Source organism: Salvelinus sp. IW2-2015, linkage group LG4q.1:29 (genome assembly GCF_002910315.2).
Source record: "Salvelinus sp. IW2-2015 linkage group LG4q.1:29, ASM291031v2, whole genome shotgun sequence".
Lineage (NCBI taxonomy): Eukaryota > Metazoa > Chordata > Actinopteri > Salmoniformes > Salmonidae > Salvelinus > Salvelinus sp. IW2-2015.
Genome location: NC_036842.1, coordinates 54,983,439 through 55,002,691, shown reverse-complemented (window position 1 = coordinate 55,002,691; position 19,253 = coordinate 54,983,439). Strand labels below are relative to the sequence as shown.

The 19,253-nt window shown below is 41.7% G+C and overlaps 1 protein-coding gene across 1 annotated transcript; it reads left to right on the top strand.

The window, feature by feature from the left end:
• The first annotated feature begins 6,787 nt into the window (after positions 1-6,787).
• On the top strand, positions 6,788-14,382 carry LOC111962173 (leiomodin-2). Its single transcript, XM_023985050.2, has 3 exons — positions 6,788-7,248; positions 9,630-10,949; positions 13,288-14,382. The coding sequence occupies exons 1-3, from the start codon at positions 6,973-6,975 to the stop codon at positions 13,312-13,314; spliced, it is 1,623 nt and encodes a 540-aa protein (XP_023840818.1). The 5' UTR covers positions 6,788-6,972; the 3' UTR covers positions 13,315-14,382.
• Positions 14,383-19,253: the final 4,871 nt, after the last annotated feature.

The window sequence follows — 19,253 nt, the reverse complement described above, 5'->3', positions numbered from 1 at the left end:
GGAATGACCTGCATTCCTTAAGTGACAGATGACCTGCATTCCTTAAGTGACAGATAGTGAAAGCAGGTCAACTCTAATTATAACCATATATTGCCTGGAGTGCAAACAACAAACATGCACTCTAACCTGATAATGGCAGACCTCTGACTTCCATGTGAAAAAATTATACCATGTTAACACCAGAAATGATTTTATATGGATTGAAAATACAAAATACAAAACAGGAGCCATTGAGGAGGTAGCATACTTCAGTCAATTGTCTTCCTGAGAGTTTCTTAAATGTTTCACTGTCCACCCAATATGTTGTAATCTTCCACTAGAGTGCAACGTTAGCATTTATGCTATACACCTATGCTCACTAGTTTGCGGAACCTATGGAAATGTCCTAGGGGAATATGGGACCTTGAACTGTTCATGGTCAATCTACTCAAAATTGGACATTGCCTGGTCTTGTTTGTGTAGTAACTGCCATAGATATTAGATCACTGTCTGTAGGGTATTATATCATATTACAATATTTACTACTTAATGTCATTTTACATTTGATTCAAATGTATAAAGAAGCTGATTAAACAGCATGATAATTACCCAAGTGCATCTCTAAAATGTGCAGTTTTGTCACACAACACAATGCCACAGATGTCTCAAGTTTGAGGAAGAATGCAATTGGCATGCTGGCTGTAGGAATGCTCACCAGAATCGTTGCCAGAGAATTTAATGTTAATTTCTCTAGGTCATTTTAGAGAATTTGGCAGTATGTCCAACCAGCCTCACAACCGCAGACCACGTGTAACCACGCCAGCCCGGGACCTCCACATCCGAGTTCTTCACCTGGGGATTGTCTGAGACCTGCCACCTGGACAGCTGATGAAATYGARGAGTATTTCTGTCTGTAATAAAGCCCATTTGTGTGGAAAAACGAATTCAGATTGGCTGGGGCTGGCTCCCCCACTGCCCAGTCATGTAAAATCCGTAGATTAGTGCCTAATGAATATATTTCAGTTGACTGATTTTCTTATATGAACTGTATCTCAGTAAAATCGTAAAAAATGTTGCATTTATATTTTTGATCAGTATATATTTTCCTTCTTTATTATTTTCCCCTAACTCTACCATCCCTCCCCCAATCGGAGTAAACTAATTGACAACAAGACTTCTATTTCCAGTTTATACATACTATATACATTATACAGACATGGTACATTTTACATTAGTTAAAGTATATTTTTTAATACCACCATTCAGCTATTATTATATTATCGATCAATTGACTATGGCTTTTGAAGTCACCGTCATAGGATGCCACCTTTCCAACAAGTCAGTTCATCAAATTTCTGCCCTGCTAGAATTGCCCCGGTCAACTGTAAGTACTGTTATTATGAAGTGGAAACATCTAGGAGCAACAATGGCTGAAGTGGTAGGCCACACAAGCTCACAGAATGGGACCTCCGAGTGCTGAAGCGCGTAGTGCGTAAAAATCGTCTGTCCTCGGTTGCAACACTCACTACCGAGTTGCAAACTGCCTCTGGAAGCACAAGAACTGTTCGTCGGGAGCTTCATGAAATGGGTTTTCCACGGCCGAGCAGCCGCACACAAGCCTAAGATCACCATGCGCAATGCAAATCTTGGACTGGAGTAGTGTAAAGCTCGCTGCTATTGGACTCTGGTACTGTGGGAACGCGTTCTCTGGAGTGATGAATCTTGCTTCACCATCTGGCAGTCCGACAGACAAATCTGGGTTTGGCGAATGCCAGGAGAATGCTATCTGCCCGAATGCATAGTGCCAATTGTAAAGTTTGGGGGGGAGGAATAATGGTCTTGGGCTGTTTTTCATGGTTCAGGCCCCTTAGTTCCAGTGAAGGAAAATCTTAGCATGACAGCGTACAATGACATTCTAGACAATTCTGTGCTTCCAACTTTGTGGCAGCAGTTTAGGGAAGGCCCTTTCCTGTTTCAGCAAGACAATGGCCCTGTGCACAAAGCGAGGTCCATACAGAAATGGTTTGTCGAGATTGGTGTGGAAGAACTTGACTGACCTGCACAGAGCCCTGACCTCAACTCCATCAAACACCTTTGGGATGAATTAGAACACCGACTGCGAGCCAGGCCTAATTGCCCAACATCAGTGTCCGACCTCACTAATGCTCATGGCTAAATGGAAGCAAGTCCCCGCAGCAATGTTCCAATATCTAGTGGAAAGCCTTCCCAGAAGAGTGTTTGGTATTATAGCAGCAAAAAAGGGACTAACTCCATATTAATGCCCATGATTTTGGAATGAGATGTTCAATGAGCAGGTGTCCACATACTTTTGGTCATGGAGTTTATTTTGCTTCCTCTTTAAATATATTGTTTGGTGAATCATGGATGACTATGTTGAAGATTAAAAAATAATTTGGTGCATTTTCCCCCATATTTCATCCAGTTGGCTTTATTTTTCATAATATATTACACTGGATCTTTCTTGAATAAGTTCCTCCAGTTCTTTTTGTTTTTCCTCGAACATATTCTGTGCCTCTATGGTACAGTTTTTATTGCTATCTATTTGAACTGTTAGTTATTCTATTTCCTTTGTTAATATGAACTCTTGACCTAAATTGTTTTTGTTTTAAAGATGAGTACTGAATTTCATGGCCTCTGAAGGCACATTTGAAAGTGTCCAATACAATAAGGGTGATCTGTTATGTAGGAAAAAGTCAGTTATAAATGATTGTGTCTTGGTTAACAACAAGTTGTAATCCAGTAGGCTTTGATTACATTTCCAATATCCTCGGCCATGTTGAAATTCTGTAAGAGTAATGTGTATGCCAATTATTTGATGGTCTGACCACATTCTGTCCCCTTTGAACACTTTTTGAACTTTTGGTGGCAGCGAGAATTACATAAGAAAGTAGTCAAGAAGACTAGCTTGATTGAGCCTCCATGTACTGTATATCTCACTAGGTCAGGATATTTGAGCCTCCATATAACCACTAGTTCCAATATGTCCATAATATTTGTGATTTAAGTGCATAAGGGGGATAGTTTATAGTGTGATTTCCTTTACAGAACATTGAGGTACTTAATATTAGAGTTGTGTATCGCCTGTAAGCGAGATAAATTATTATACACTGCTCAAAAAAATAAAGGGAACACTAAAATAACACATCCTAGATCTGAATGAATTAAATATTCTTATTAAATACTTTTTTCTTTACATAGTTGAATGTGCTGACAACAAAATCACACAAAAATGATCAATGGAAATCAAATTTATCAACCCATGGAGGTCTGGATTTGGAGTCACACTCAAAATTAAAGTGGAGAACCACACTACAGGCTGATCCAACTTTGATGTAATGTCCTAAAACAAGTCAAAAAGAGGCTCAGTAGTGTGTGTGGCCTCCACGTGCCTGTATGACCTCCCTACAACGCCTGGGCATGCTCCTGATGAGGTGGCGGATGGTCTCCTGAGGGATCTCCTCCCAGACCTGCACTAAAGCATCTGCCAACTCCTGGACAGTCTGTGGTGCAACGTGGCGTTGGTGGATGGAGCGAGACATGATGTCCCAGATGTGCTCAATTGGATTCAGGTCTGGGGAACGGGCGGTCCATAGCATCAATGCCTTCCTCTTGCAGGAACTGCTGACACACTCCAGCCACATGAGGTCTAGCATTGTCTTGCATTAGGAGGAACCCAGGGCCAATCGCACCAGCATATGGTCTCACAAGGGGTCTGAGGATCTCATCTCGGTACCTAATGGCAGTCAGGCTACCTCTGCAAAGAAATGCCACCCCACACCATGACTGACCCACCGCCAAACCGGTCATGCTGGAGGATGTTGCAGGCAGCAGAACGTTCTCCACGGCGTCTCCAGACTCTGTCACGTCTGTCACATGTGCTCAGTGTGAACCTGCTTTCATCTGTGAAGAGCACAGGGTGCCAGTGGCAAATTTGCCAATCTTGGTGTTCTCTGGCAAATGCCAAACDTCCTGCACGGTGTTGGGCTGTAAGCACAACCCCCACCTGTGGACGTCGGGCCCTCATACCACCCTCATGGAGTCTGTTTCTGACCGTTTGAGCAGACACATGCACATTTGTGGCCTGCTGGAGGTCATTTTGCAGGGCTCTGGCAGTGCTCCACCTGCTCCTCCTTGCACAAAGGCGGAGGTAGCGGTCCTGCTGCTGGGTTGTTGCCCTCCTACGGCCTCCTCCACGTCTCCTGATGTACTGGCCTGTCTCCAGGTAGCGCCTCCATGCTCTGGACACTACGCTGACAGACACAGCAAACCTTCTTGCCACAGCTCACATTGATGTGCCATCCTGGATGAGCTGCACTACCTGAGCCACTTGTGTGGGTTGTAGACTCCGTCTCATGCTACCACTAGAGTGAAAGCACCGCCAGCATTCAAAAGTGACCAAAACATCAGCCAGGAAGCATAGGAACTGAGAAGTGGTCTGTGGTCACCACCTGCAGAACCACTCCTTTATTGGGGGTGTCTTGCTAATTGCCTATAATTTCCACCTTTTGTCTATTCCATTTGCACAACAGCATGTGAAATTTATTGTCAATCAGTGTTGCTTCCTAAGTGGACAGTTTGATTTCACAGAAGTGTGATTGACCTGGAGTTACATTGTGTTGTTTAAGTGTTCCCTTTATTTTTTTGAGCAGTGTATATATTTTCAAAGAAGTGTGGATTATCATTATTTGGACTGTATAGATTAATGAGCCAAATCTGTTAACGCCCATTAGCATATTTAAAAAGATCCACCTTCCTTGCCAAGCTGTTTGGACATTTTGCACATTTAGATCGACATTCTTTTAAAATTAATATCATCACCCCTTTTGRGTTTCTTTGACCATGAGAGAAATATATCATCCCCCTCCCCCAGTCCCTTTTACACACAACTTAATCTAAAGATGTAGAATGAGTTTCCTGWAAACAATAGATATTATATTCCTTCTCTATTAGCCAGGTAWAGACCAATYGTCTTTTCTTATCATCTGCTAAGCCATTACAATTATAACTAGCTATACTTATTTCACCACTTACCATAATAAGATACACGTTTCAATTAAACTTACAATAATATGTTTGTAAACTTACCATCAAAAAGTACCATGCTGACTGAATGACCATATAGCGGTACCATGATATCTGCACTGTTAAATGTACTGTAACTATGACTGAGTAAACCTCCAATTGTYCTCCAATTTTTCACCCGCTAAAACCTCCCCACATCCCAAGTTGGGTTGTCGTCTAGGTGACTGGCAGACCACCCCTGTACACATGGATCCTAGGGCCTTTAAGAGATTGGGACCCATCCCTTGAAAAGAGCACAAGGTGCCACCTACAGAACTAAACCAGATTAGAAGCCAACAGCATTTCTAGCGCTTTCGCCTCGGTTGTACTGTGTATATATATATATATATATATATATATATATATAAGTATATAAAAAACACACCCACACAAACACCTCTACACCTCTCTCCCCTTCCACCCATAGACCAACCTATAACCCCCCACACACGCACGCACGCACGCACGCACGCACGCACGCACGCACACAACAATTGTTCCATCCCCGAGCCCAACTCGAGAGTTGACCTGATGTGTGAAATGTGTATACCATTGTAGCTATTTGAGAAGGCATGCCAAATTGAGGAGGAATGGTAAGATTTGATTAAACAATGTCTAGTCCTAGTTGATGGAACTCGAATACCCCCCTTCCCCCCAACAGACACACACACTGGTCCCCGTTGTGACACTTCTTCCCAGGTACCTCTGTGCAGTCAGTCCATTCGATTATTCTGTGCTGCCAGGGCCACAATAATTTGCCCCCTCTCTGATTGTCCGAGTGTGTAACCCCCCCGCCCATGGGTTACCGCAGCCAGTGGTGCCAGCACCACTACCTGGGTGGGGGTACTCCCGCGAATTCCCACTGGCTAAGTACGATGTCGTCAACGTGCTTTAGCGGCTTTGAGAAAACCCTTGTATATTATGCTCTCCCATCTGGGGTCTTTAGCTTTGTTGGACCAATCCTGCCAGGCATGCTCAGACTCATCTTTGTTTTTATTGCGCTATATAAAATATTAAAGACGTTTGTTTACTTTCTAGTGGCATTTAAAARAATAGATAGATAACTCTAAATTCCCAAAACATGTCACTACAATGCTACTTGGACAAGCCAATTTGCTTGCCCTAAGTACGTTAAACAATGTATGAACAATAAAGTTTTGCGGTGTAATGGACTTGCATTATGTTTAAAAATTGATAAACAGTGTTTTTCATGGTTGCAAAAGTGAGGGATGCAAATGCAACCGCAATTTAAGAAAGACCCACCAGCTGCTTAGAGAGCCACTATATTGCAATGGATTGACAATTTGTCCTTCTTTATTCCGTGTCCATTTTTTAATATAYATTTTTTWAAATAATCTTATCACTTTCTTTTGTTCTTCTTCCATTATTGTAGTTTTGTCTACTCCCTCTAAACAGATACCCACTTTTCCTTTGTTTTTGTTCATCATCTTCTTCCTCCTCTGGGAACAAGTGTTTTTACCCAACAACCTGTACTGCATGTTCTGAAACATTATGTAACACCATTCACGTTAATCTTTGATGTCTCCCTCAGGCTTTGTTGGTCTATTTTTTTCTCCCTGGGTACGAGCTATAGTGATAGGTCTCTTCAGAGCCACTAAGTGGCCTCACATTGCTCCTGTAAACCTATCTTGTTGATCCCCACACCCTAAAAAAAGAACATCATTGGCAGACACTTTACACATTTCCCTCCCTTTAAGGGTCTTATGGCAGCTGGGAAGATTAGACAAACAGAGTCTCTCTTTCGCCATCAGTCTTTCTCTCAGACTCCCTACATCCACAGCATCCCTGGCCACACGCCTTTACCATTACCCAGTAGCTTTAAGAGAGTGTGCGGAAGATTCAGTTGAAAAAGATCCTCACTAAGATCCAAGCGTTTCTGACAAGTCCATCATGAGTACCTTTGGGTACCGAAAGGAGCTGAAGAAGTATGAATCAGTGGATGAAGATGAGGTGTTGGCTGGCTTGTCGTTTGAAGAGCTTCAGGAGCTGGAGAGGGAGCTGGCGGATATGGACCCGGATGACAACGTACCTATCGGGCTGAGGCAGAAAGACCAGACCGCCAAGACCCCAACAGGCACCTTCTCCAGAGAGGCACTGCTGAAATACTGGGAGGACGAGACACGCAAACTGCTAGAGGATGACAGATCTGAATCCTTCCCTGAACATGTAAGAAAGGGGATGGTATTTCAAGGTTTAAACCAGAGAAAACAAATATATATTATTCTATAGATGCCTTAACTTCAGAGGGCTTCCAGATGCAACAAGATCAATTTCAGGCATCTCAAAAAATATTGGCAGAACAAAACAATCTGAAGTTAAGTTGATATGTCCGACTCCTTAACAACATTTTTCCTATTTCGGTGATGAAAAAATACMATTTATTTCAATCAAACTTAAATATTTTAGGTGTGACTTAAAAAGGTTTATTTATTTAAATKTTTTATTGTGAAATAACAGGTACATCTTTGGAATTCAGTGTCTCGCTGATTGAAATGGCCGATTACTAATATTCTGCATTACAGTATAATTTTACAGATCACATTACCTTTTGCCACCAGCCTATCTGAAAATAAAAGATAAAAGACAGATGAAGATGTTTTTATTTTGCCAATGATAGAAATCACAATAATTTGAGATTCAATATTTTAAATAAGAATGATTGAAGATGATAAGAAATGCCAGAGGTTAAGGGAAAGGTTGAAGTATATACGTGGGGAAACAAGTATTTGATACACTGCCGATTTTTGCAGGTTCCTACTTACAAAGCATGTAGAGGTCTGTAATTTTTATCATAGGTACACTTCAACTGTGAGAGACGGAATCTAAAACAAAAATCCAGAGAAATCACATTGTATGATTTTTAAGTAATTAATTTGCATTTATTGCATGACATAAGTATTTGATCACCTACCAACCAGTAAGAATTCCGGCTCTCACAGACCTGTTAGTTTGCTTTAGAAGCCCTCCTGTTCTCCACTCATTACCTGTATTAACTGCACCTGTTTGAACTCGTTACCTGTATAAAAGACACCTGTCCACACACTCAATCAAACAGACTCCAACCTCTCCACAATGGCCAAGACCAGAGAGCTGTATAAGGACATCAGGGATAAAATTGTAGACATGCAACAGGCTGGGATGGGCTACAGGACAATAGGCAAGCAGCTTGGTGAGAAGGCAACAACTGTTGGCGCAATTATTAGAAAATGAAAGAAGTTCAAGATGACGGTCAATCACCCTCGGTCTGGGCTCCATGCAAGATCTCACCTCGTGGGGCATCAATGATCATGAGGAAGGTGAGTTATCAGCCCAGAACTACACGGCAGGACACTGGTCAATGACCTGAAGAGAGCTGGGACCACAGTCTCAAAGAAAACCATTAGTAACACACTACACCGTCATGGATTAAAATCCTGCAGCGCACGCAAGGTCCACCTGCTCAAGCCAGCGCATGTCCAGGCCCGTCTGAAGTTTGCCGATGACCATCTGGATGATCCAGAGAAGGAATGGGAGAAGGTCATGTGGTCTGATGAACAAAAATAGGCTTTTTGGTCTAAACTCCACTCGCCGTGTTTTGGAGGAAGAAGAAGGATGAGTACAACCCCAGAACACCATCCCAACCGTGAAGCATGGAGGTGGAAACATCATTCTTTGGGGATGCTTTTCTGCAAAGGTACAGGATACTGCACCGTATTGAGGAGGATGGATGGGGCCATGTATCGCGAGATCTTGGCCAACAACCTCCTTCCCTCAGTAAGAGCATTGAAGATGGTCGTGGCTGGGTCTTCCAGCATGACACGACCGAAAACACACAGCCAGGGCAACTAAGGAGTGGCGCCGTAAGAAGCATCTCAAGGTCCTGGGAGTGGCCTAGCCAGTCTCCAGACCTGAACCCAATAGAAAATCTTTGGAGGGAGCTGAAAGTCCGTATGCCCAGCGACAGCCCCGAAACCTGAAGGATCTGGAGAAGATCTGTATGGAGGAGTGGGCCAAAATCCCTGCTGCAGTGTGTGCAACCTGGTCAAGAACTACAGGAAACGATGATCTCTGTAATTGCAAACAAAGGTTTCTGTACCAAATATTAAGATCTGCTTTTCTGATGTATCAAATACTTATGTCATGCAATAAAATGCAAATTAATTACTTAAAATCATACAATGTGATTTTCTGGATTTTTGTTTTAGATTCCGTCTCTCATAGTTGAAGTGTACCCATGATAGAAATTACAGACCTCTACATGCTTTGTCAGTAGGAAAAACCTGCAATCGGCAGTGTATCAAATACTTGTTCTCCCCACTGATGCAAATGAAGTGTGCCAAACATTTATCGTTGTATAAGAGTTCAAACAATATGAAGACTGTGTTCATTGCCTACTGTGTTATTTTGATATGAGTTAGTGGAAAACAATCAAAAAATACATTGTCTCCGAAATACCAGCTATAATGATTCTGTGTGCTCAGAGAGTTCTGGAGGTATTCCTCATTAAGAGACAGTAACTGGAGAATGTTAGGTCTCAACCTAATTTTCCACCCTGTTGTAAAATACAGGATAGAATGGAGGAAGGACAGACTGATAAGAGCGAAGAGGAAGGTGTGACAGAGAGTGACAGTAACAGCACAGAGTCTGAGGACAGTGATGAGGAAGAGGAACGCCAAAATGGAAGGGAAGAGAGCGAAGACGAGGCAGGTGAGGATGAGAATGGTTCAATTGAGGCTGAAAATGAAGAGGAAAAGAAGGACAAATGCAAACAGGAGCCTTTACCAACTTCTGGTAGACATGGGCAGAACGCTGTTGACCACCTGTCAAGAAACCTAGGGAATTGTTCTGAAAGGGGAGACTTGAGAATGACAATGACTGACCAAAACCTAAATGTGACTACAGAGAGACCTTGTGGGAACCCTATCGTGATTGACGAGGCACTTGAACGGATCCTTCGCGATGATCCCACGATGAGCGAGCTCAACTTCAACAACATCGAAGACATCTCTCAGGAGACCTTGTTGCGTATCTCCGAAGCACTGAGCGCCAATACACACGTACGTGTTTTTAGCCTTTCTAACACCCGAGCCAATGACCGGGTTGCCTTCGCCATCTCCAAGATGCTCAGAGACAACTGCTCCATCACCAACCTCAACATTGAGTCCAACTTTGTGTCCGGCCAGGGAATCTTGGCTTTGTTGGCATCGCTCCAACAAAACAGTACTCTGGTGGAGCTGCGCTTCCACAACCAGAGGCACATCTGCGGGGGGCAGGTTGAGATGGAGATGGTTCACCTCCTGAGGGACAACAACACCCTCCTCAAGCTGGGCTACCAGTTTGACCTGCCAGGCCCCAGGATGACCGCCACTAGTATTCTGACCCGCAACCAGGACCGACAGAGGCAGAGACGGATGCAACAACAGATGGAGAAAGGCCATCCAGAAGCAACAGTCCAGCCCAGGGCCGATGCCGGGACAACAGGCCTAGTTTCTGGATCGCCTCCTTCAAACAAACCACCCTGGTTCTCTCCAAAACATGCGAGGAATGACCAGACCCCAAATAACATCCCTCCTCCACCTCCCCCTCCTCCACTCCCTGGCCTTCAGTCTGAGAGGAATACACCAACCAGGAAGATTGCAGAGATGATCAAACAACATGAAGGGAGTACAAAGAGTCAATCAGGCCAAAAGAAACCCAAATCCAAGAGGGGCAAAAATGGGGCCAACAAGAAGTGCAGCTCTGACATTCTCAAGGAGCTGAAGAATGCCTTGAAGCCTTCTTCACGAAAGAAGAAAGACAACCCACCCCGGCCACTAGCACCTCTGAGCTCTACCCGTGATGATCTGATGGCGGCCATTCGTGGTAGCAGCATTAGATCACTCAAAAGGGTAAGTATGACAGACACACAAACATCCAATCAATTTTTTTTATTAGCACATAAATCTTGATCATTATTGAAAAAAGGACTTTCAGCAGACATGAGCAAAACTCAGTTGTACTCATATGATGCTACAAATAAAAGTGAAACACTCTTCCAAAAGTCATTACACAGCCTTTGTGGAAACAGTGTTATTATTAGATGACAGCCTTCATAACCCTGTGAATTCCTCCCACTTAATACATTTATAAATAGCTGAACATTACCCTCCCGACTCGATAAGACTAATGGCTTGGAGCACTGATGCACACAGGATGACAGTGTGCCAACAGACAAAACAATCTACAGCATGGATCACCATGAGGCTGTCAGTTGAACAATATGGTTGACAAGAAGAGAAAATAGATAAATTATCTGACCAGAATAAAAAAAGTGATAAAGTCCATGACCCCTTAGAGTAAAGAAAGGTAGCGACATAGGACGCACCACCCCCCCCATGGCAGAATATTTAGAATTACAGGAAAAGAGCTTTAAAACGGCAAAATCTTCTCTCAGCCAAATAACAAAATTCGTAGAATAGCATGAGATTAGCTATAAAACTGAAAATGTGTCTCTCTGCTCCATGTCAAAATGTGTAGAATTGCAAGAAATTAGCATTATAACAGCAACATTTTCTCTCAGCCTCATGGCAAAATATGTAGAATAGCATGACATTAGCTATACAACTGCACATTTGTCTCTTTACCTCTTAGAAAAATGTGTAGAATTGCTGTTTTGCTTGGAGCAAAGTATTTTTGTTAATGGATGGTGTACCTACATACAAACCAGTTAAAAGTTTAGACACCTACTCATTCAAGGGTTTTTCTTACAATTTTCTACATTGTAGAATAATAGTGAAGACATCAAACTATGAAATAACACATATGGAATCATGTAGTAAACAAAAAAGTGTTAAACAAATCAAAATATATTATAGATTTTTGATTATTCAGAGTAGCCACCCTTTGCCTTGATGACGGCATTGCACACTCTTGGCAGTCTGCCAACCAGCTTTACCTGGAATGCTTTTCCAACAGTCTTGAAAGAGTTCCCACATATGCTGAGCACTTGTTGGCTGTTTATCCTTCACTCTGCGGTCCAACTCATCCCAAACCATCTCAATTGGGTTGAGGTCGGGTGATTGTGGAGGCCAGGTCATCTGATGCAGCACTCAATCATTCTCCTTCTTGGTCAAATAGCCCTTACACAGCCTGGAGGTGTGTTGGGTCATTCKTTTGTTGAAAAACTAAATTATAGTCCAACTAAGCCCAAACCAGATGGGATGGCGTATCGCTGCAGAATGCTGTGGTAGCCATGCCGGTTAAGAGTGCTTTGACTTCTAAATAAATCACAGACAATGTCTCCAGCAAAGCACCCCCACACCATCAGACCTCCTCCTCCTCCGCAGAAATTCTTCAGTTGTTCAAACCCACATTTTCATCAGCTGTCCGGGTGGCTGGTCTCAGACGATTCCCCAGGTGAAGAAGCCAGATGTGGAGGTCCTGGGCTGGAATGGTTACACATAGTCTGTGGTTATGAGGCCAGTTGGACGTACTGCCAAATTCTCTAAAACGACGTTGGAGGTTGCTTATGGTAGAGAAATTAACATTAAATTATCTGGCAACAGCTCTGGTGGACATTCCTGCAGTCAGCAATTGCATGCTCCCTCAAAACTTGAGACATCTGTGGCATTGTGTTGTRTGACAAAACTGTACATTTTAGAGTGGCCTTTTATTGTCCACAGTACAATGTGCAGCAGTGTAATGATCATGCTATTTAATCAGCTTCTTGATATGCCACACCTTTAAGTGGATGGATTATCTTGGCAAAGGAGAAATGCTCACTAACAGGGATATAAACAACTTTGTGCACTACATTTGAGAGAAATAAGCTTTTTGTGCATATTGGAACATTTATGGGTTATTTTATTTTAGCTCAGGAAACATGGGATCAACACTTTACATGTTGTGTTAATATTTTACTTCAGGTAATGATACTAATACAAATAGGGTGCAATTTGCAGTGAGATAATAAGTGGGTTGTAATTTGTTATGAATAACTGGTAAGGTAGATGGAACTCAATGCGACCCCCATCAAAATCATCACTGCTTACAAACAACTTAATGTTACCAAGCTATTTCTCTCACCACGCCAACTGTCTTGCTCTCTCTCTCGATCACTCGGTCTCTCTCGAGGTTCATTGGTCCTGAAATACCCATCTACTTATCCACTTATTGCATAGATGGTCCGATGGTTTGTGTCAGTAGGACATGTGTTGACACGGACTGACACACTCTTTCTCCTTGCAGGTGACTCTCCAGCAGGATCTATGTTAACGTTGTGGTGGGAGAAAGGAATATCCAACCTGATCAAGAGCTGTTCTCCACAAATACAACACCCACTTCATTCTGTATTCATWWAAAAAAAAAAAATGAAACATTTGTACCACAAATGCTAAATATATAAATACAAGTATATTAAAATATAATTTGTTTATGTATTACTATGAAACTTTCTGCTTGGAAAACTGTTGACACATTTTACATGTGATTTTGTTAGTGTTATGTAAATATTTTCCTGTCATGTAGTGAAAAATACTACACTGGATGTGATTACATATTATGAACGGGTGGCAATTTATATATTAAAGGTACAATCCATAATATTACTGCTGTTCAATAGTCMTTTCAATTAATGATTTAGACCCATTGATTCATCACAGAAATCTTAACTACAAACTGGCTAAATGTAGGCTTATGGAAGATCCAAAAGATAACCCTTCTCCCATCCTAGCCAGGATTAAAATGACTTGGAACAAAATTAGAACACATTAATGCTATCTGTAACTATATCACCTCTAATCCCGCCTTGCAGCTTCATGTGTATCTTGGAATTGTTCCCAATTCATTAAAGTTAATTTTGCAGCTGTTCAAGGCTAACACATTTTCCCACAAGAGGTGGTCTCTTTGTATAACCCACTAGTCTCGGAGAGAGAATCCTTATAATTGTAGTGTGTCATATATTCAAAAGCCTTTTCAATGAAATGGCATAAATTGACATTTTTAACTGTGGAAAATGTCATTTAAACAAGATTCATAGGGCTGGGAATGGAGTGAAAGACAAAGTGAGGAATAGCGTTATAGTGTTACTGACAGGTTATGACAGTGACATGTCASACGCACCACAGGAAGAATTGGAACAAATGCTTAAAATAAGGTACAGAGTGACAATACAACTTCACTCAAGCAAAGTAATTCAGTTTAGGGAAGGCATCTGTAAAAGGTTGAACAACTATTGTCATAATTTCAATAAAAATTCGATTTTTCAGTTCTATTTTTACCTTGTATGTTGCAGGCTAAAGTGGTGGCCACAAAGCCCTTCCCCTCTAATTAAAGAGACCCTCGCCTCCCCTCTGATCATTCTCACCTCTCTTCCTCACACTCAATATGACKAGATCTGTTTTCCTGTTTAACTGTGCCGTCAAGGCTACGCCACTGAGCGCAGGGTTATCAACTCTCGTCTTTTGTGTTGGGTGTCTTTATTGAAAAGGAACATTTTTGCTTTGGGTAAGAATTAGCTTCAACGCTTTTCTTCGTTAGTATCCTGTTGTAACTAACATCACACTGCTAGCTGTGGAGACGTAGCTAGCTTAGCTGCAATTCTTGCTATCCTACCAACTAGCTTTTCTACCTGGAAGGGTATAATTACTAGTTCGCTCTCTCGTTTAGTTCAACCCACTACCAGTGTTGACTAGACTGATCATCCTAGCGTCACTGCTGTTTGGTCGAGAGCCATGTTTTTGTTTGTCGCAATACCAACATAAAGTTAGCCAAAGGAAACTAGCGCTGTGCTAACTAGCTAGGCTACAAGCCCACGTGGCGAACGCTAGATATATTCACATTGTTAACACTCAGAGCGCTGGAATTTCATAACAACTAGAATGGCCAYGACTGTCATTYTGACCGTTGATATTTCAATTATATAAATATTCCATAACAAATAATAAAATTGCTAAATGAATACATTTATGTTAAAATAGGTCATAAGAAATCTGGACACCAAATGTAAATTGTAATCAGTCAGATAATGTATTGATTGATCCAGAAGCGCATAGACTGTAAATACTAAAATAAGATTATTTAGATTAATAAGTTTATTTTCTTACTGTAAGACAACAGTTTCCCACCCAGCCCGTCCAAACAACACCTAAACTACAGTACCAGTCAAAAATGTAGAAACACCTACTCATTCAAGGGTTTTTCTTTATTTTTACTATTTTCTATATTGTAGCATAATAGTGAAGACATCAAAACTATGAAATAACATATGGAATCATGTAGTAACCAACAAAAAAAAAAAAGTGTTAAATCAAAATATATTTTATATTTGAGATTCTTCAAAATAACCCCCCTTTGCCTTGATGACAGCTTTGCACACTYTTGGCATTTTTTCAACCAGCTTCACCTGGAATGCTTGAAGGAGTTCCCACATTTGCTGAGCACTTGTTGGCTGTTTATCCTTCACTCTGCGGTCCAACTCATCCCAAACCATCTCAATTGGGTTGAGGTCAGGTGATTGTGGAGGCCAGGTCATCTGATGCAGCACWCCATCACTCTCCTTCTTCATCAAACAGCCCTTACACAGCCTGGAGGTGTGTTGGGTCATTGTCCTGTTGAAAAACAAACAATAGTCCCACTAAGCGCAAACCAGATGGGAAGGCATATCGCCGCAGAATGCTATGGTAGCCATGCAGGTTAAGTGTGCCTTGAATTCTAAATAAATCACTGAAGGGTCACCAGCAAATCACCCAAACACCATTACACTTCCTCCTCCATGCTTCACGGTGGGAACCACACATGCAGAGATCATCCGTTCACCTACTTGGCATCTCACAAAGACATGGCAGTTGAAACTAAACATGTAAAATTTGGACTCATCAGACCAAAAAGGACAGATTTCCAGAGGTCTAATGTCCATTGCTCGTGTTTCTTTGCCCAAGCAAGTCTCTTCTTATTGGTGTCCTTTAGTAGTGGTTTCTTTGCAGCAATTCGACCATGAAGGCCTAATTCACGCAGTTTCCTCTGAACAGTTGATGCTGAGATGTGTCTGTTACTTGAACTTTGTGAAGAATTTCTGCAGCTTCTGCAGCAAGGGTAAACTCTGGGTCTTCCTTTCCCCTGGCAGTCCTCATGAGAGCCAGTTTCGTCATAGCGTTTAATGTTTTTGCGACTGCACTTGAAGAAACGTTCAAATTTCTTGTTTCTGGATTGACTGACCTTCATATCTTAAAGTAATGATGGACTGTCATTTCTCTTCGCTTATTTGAGCTGTTCTTGCCATAATATGGACTTGGTCTATTACCAAATAGGGCTATCGTCTGTATACCACCCCTACCTTGTCACAACTGATTGGCTTAAACGCATTAATAAGGAAAGAAATTCCACAAATTAACTTTTAACAAGGCACACCTGTTAATTGTAATGCATTCCAGGTGACTACCCAAACATTTGACTGGTACGGCATATTTAAACTAATTTAATATATTTAATAAAAATAATAGATTAGGTCTAAAGACAAGATTCAATTGACAATAGTCTGATGGGTGACAATACTGTTGAATAGAGAATGAAGAGACTGATGACCTCTTCAGATTCGGTTAATTGTTTGCTGGAAATATTTCAACATAAGAGTACACAACAATTTAATTTTGTATTGGGTGYATCTACCGACGGCAGGTATAGGTCCGGAAAGATTCATCAGTTGTTTAGTTATTTTTGTTTTACTCTGCCTGCAACCACACTGGATGATTCAGAATCCATTGAAGAGCTTAAACGATTAATTGACGAGAGACACTTAAGAGCTCAAAGAAACATGTCGCTGGTTTCAGTGGATTCAAGCACTGTTAAGGACAACAAACCCAATCAAAAGAACAAAGCAAAGCTAAGTTGGCCAAGCGGTATCAACGACGGCATCAAAACATCCCCAGGCAAGAGGGCGTGAGTGGAGAGGTTTACTGATATGGATGTTGACTTGTTGAAATCCATCAATGATACGCTTGCCAAACTTGATATCTTGGTTATACTACGGGGACATCAATGCATTATGTGCCAGTCTAGAATTCAGCCAATGTCAGATTGATGATGTAAGGAAAAAGAACACAGTGCTGAARGGTACTGTAGACTCTATTCCTGGCAAGGTGGAGGTGGTACAAAGGGAGAACAAACAACTTTAAAAAAACTTTGCTTGATGTTCAGTGTTGATCAATTTGGGACAATCTMATTTTTTTCAGGGATACCTGAGAATGACAACAGCAGAGGCTGTGAAGACAMTGTCCGAGATTTTACGTCAACTCAACTGAAACTGCCCACAGACGTCGTGTGTAATGTGATTTTCTCCAGAGTCCATAGAATGGGTAAGGCCTCTAGGAATAGGCCATGGGCTAAAATTACATTTTAAGCAAAAGGAATGTATTATCACTTCCCCACTGAGATCAATGAAAGGTAAAAAAACAGTATCCCATCATGAAGGAAAAGCTTTTCCTAAACGTTAAAACGAGTCTCCTTGGTGATGGATCAACTTCACATCAACGGACAACTGTATCGGGACTCTAGAGTAACTCCATGGCTATTTTAATCCAATGTTCAAATCTGAGTTTGTGTGCTGTAGTGTACCATGACAACTTCAATTATAACAAATACATGCTCTACTGATCTCCACTTGACAAGGAAAGGGTTGCATATAGCGCACGTTAATGTAAGTAGCCTTTCTAACAAAAACATCAGGTTTTTAACTTGGTCAACATATATAATATTCATATTTTAGCTTTGACCGAAACACATGTTGATGCATCCGTAAATTATGGGCAAATGAACATTCATGGATATAGTCTACTTAGAAGGGACAGGAATGGTGGGGGTGTAGCACTGTACATTCAGAATATACCTTTTAAGAGGGATGACCTTAATGTATGTCAGATAGAGGCACTATGGACTCAAGTACATCTCCCTCACCATGCACCCATATTGGTAGGATGTGTGTATAGACCTCCTAGCTCTAAGGTGTCCTATCTGGGTTTTGACCAGGCCACAGATAGTAACAGAGATGTATTTGTCTTGGGTGATTTTAATATAAAGTGAAATKATCATAATAATTCAAATATAACTAAATTAATGAGATACAGTGCCTTCTGAAAATATTCGGACCCCTTGACTTTTTCCACATTTTGTTACATTACAGCCTTATTCTAAAATGGATTAAAATAAAACATTTCTTCATCAATCTACACATAATACCCAATAATGACAAAGTGAAAACATGTTTAGAAATTTTTGCAAATGTTTTAAAAATAAAAAACAGAAATACCATATTTACATAATTATTCAGACCCTTTGCAATGAGACTTGAAATTGAGCTCAGGTGCATCCTGTTCCCATTGATCATCCTTGTTTTTAGAACTTGATTGGAGTCCACCTGTGGTAAATTGAATTGATTGGACATGATTTGGAAAGGCACAAACCTGTCTATAAAAAAGGTCCCACAGTTTAAAGTGCATGTCAGAGCAAAAACCAAGCCATGAGGTCGAAGGAATTGTCCATAGAGCGCCGAAACAGGATTGTGTCGAGGCACAGATCTGGGGAAGGATACCAGAACATTTCTACAGCATTGGAGTCCTCAAAAACACTGGCCTCCATAATTCTGAAATGAAAGAAGTTTGCAACCACCAAGACTCTTCCTAAAGCTGGCCGCCCAGACAAACTGAACAATCGGGGGAGAAGGGACTTGGTCAGGGAGGTGACCAAGAACCCCGATGGTCACTCTTGCAGAGCTCCAGCGCTACTCTGTGGAGATGGTAGAACCTTCCAGAAGGACAACCATCTCTGCAGCACTCCACCAATCAGGCTTTTATGCTAGTGGCCAGACGGAAGCCAATCCTCAGTAAAAGGCACATGACAGCCCGCTTGGAGTTTGCCAAAAGGCACCTAAAGACTCTCAGACCACGAGAAACAAGATTCTCTGGTCTGATGAAACCAAGACTGACCTCTTTGGCCTGAATGCCAAGCGTCACGTCTGGAGGAAACCTGGCACCATCCCTACGGTGAAGCATGGTGGTGGCAACATCATGCTGTGGGGATGTTTTTCAGCGGCAGGGACTGGGAGACTAGTCAGGATCGAGGGAAAGATGAACGTAACAAAGTAGAGATCCTTGATAAAAACCTGCTCCAGAGCGCTCAAGACCTCAGACTGGGGCGAAGGTTCACCTTCCAACAGGACAACG

Coding starts and splice junctions, on each gene's coding strand:
- LOC111962173 (XM_023985050.2), top strand. CDS start 6,973: ATGAGTACCTTTGGGTACCGAAAGGAGCTGAAGAAGTATGAATCAGTG. Junction 7,249..9,629: donor CTGAATCCTTCCCTGAACAT/GTAAGAAAGGGG, acceptor TGTAAAATACAG/GATAGAATGGAGGAAGGACA. Junction 10,950..13,287: donor GCATTAGATCACTCAAAAGG/GTAAGTATGACA, acceptor TTCTCCTTGCAG/GTGACTCTCCAGCAGGATCT.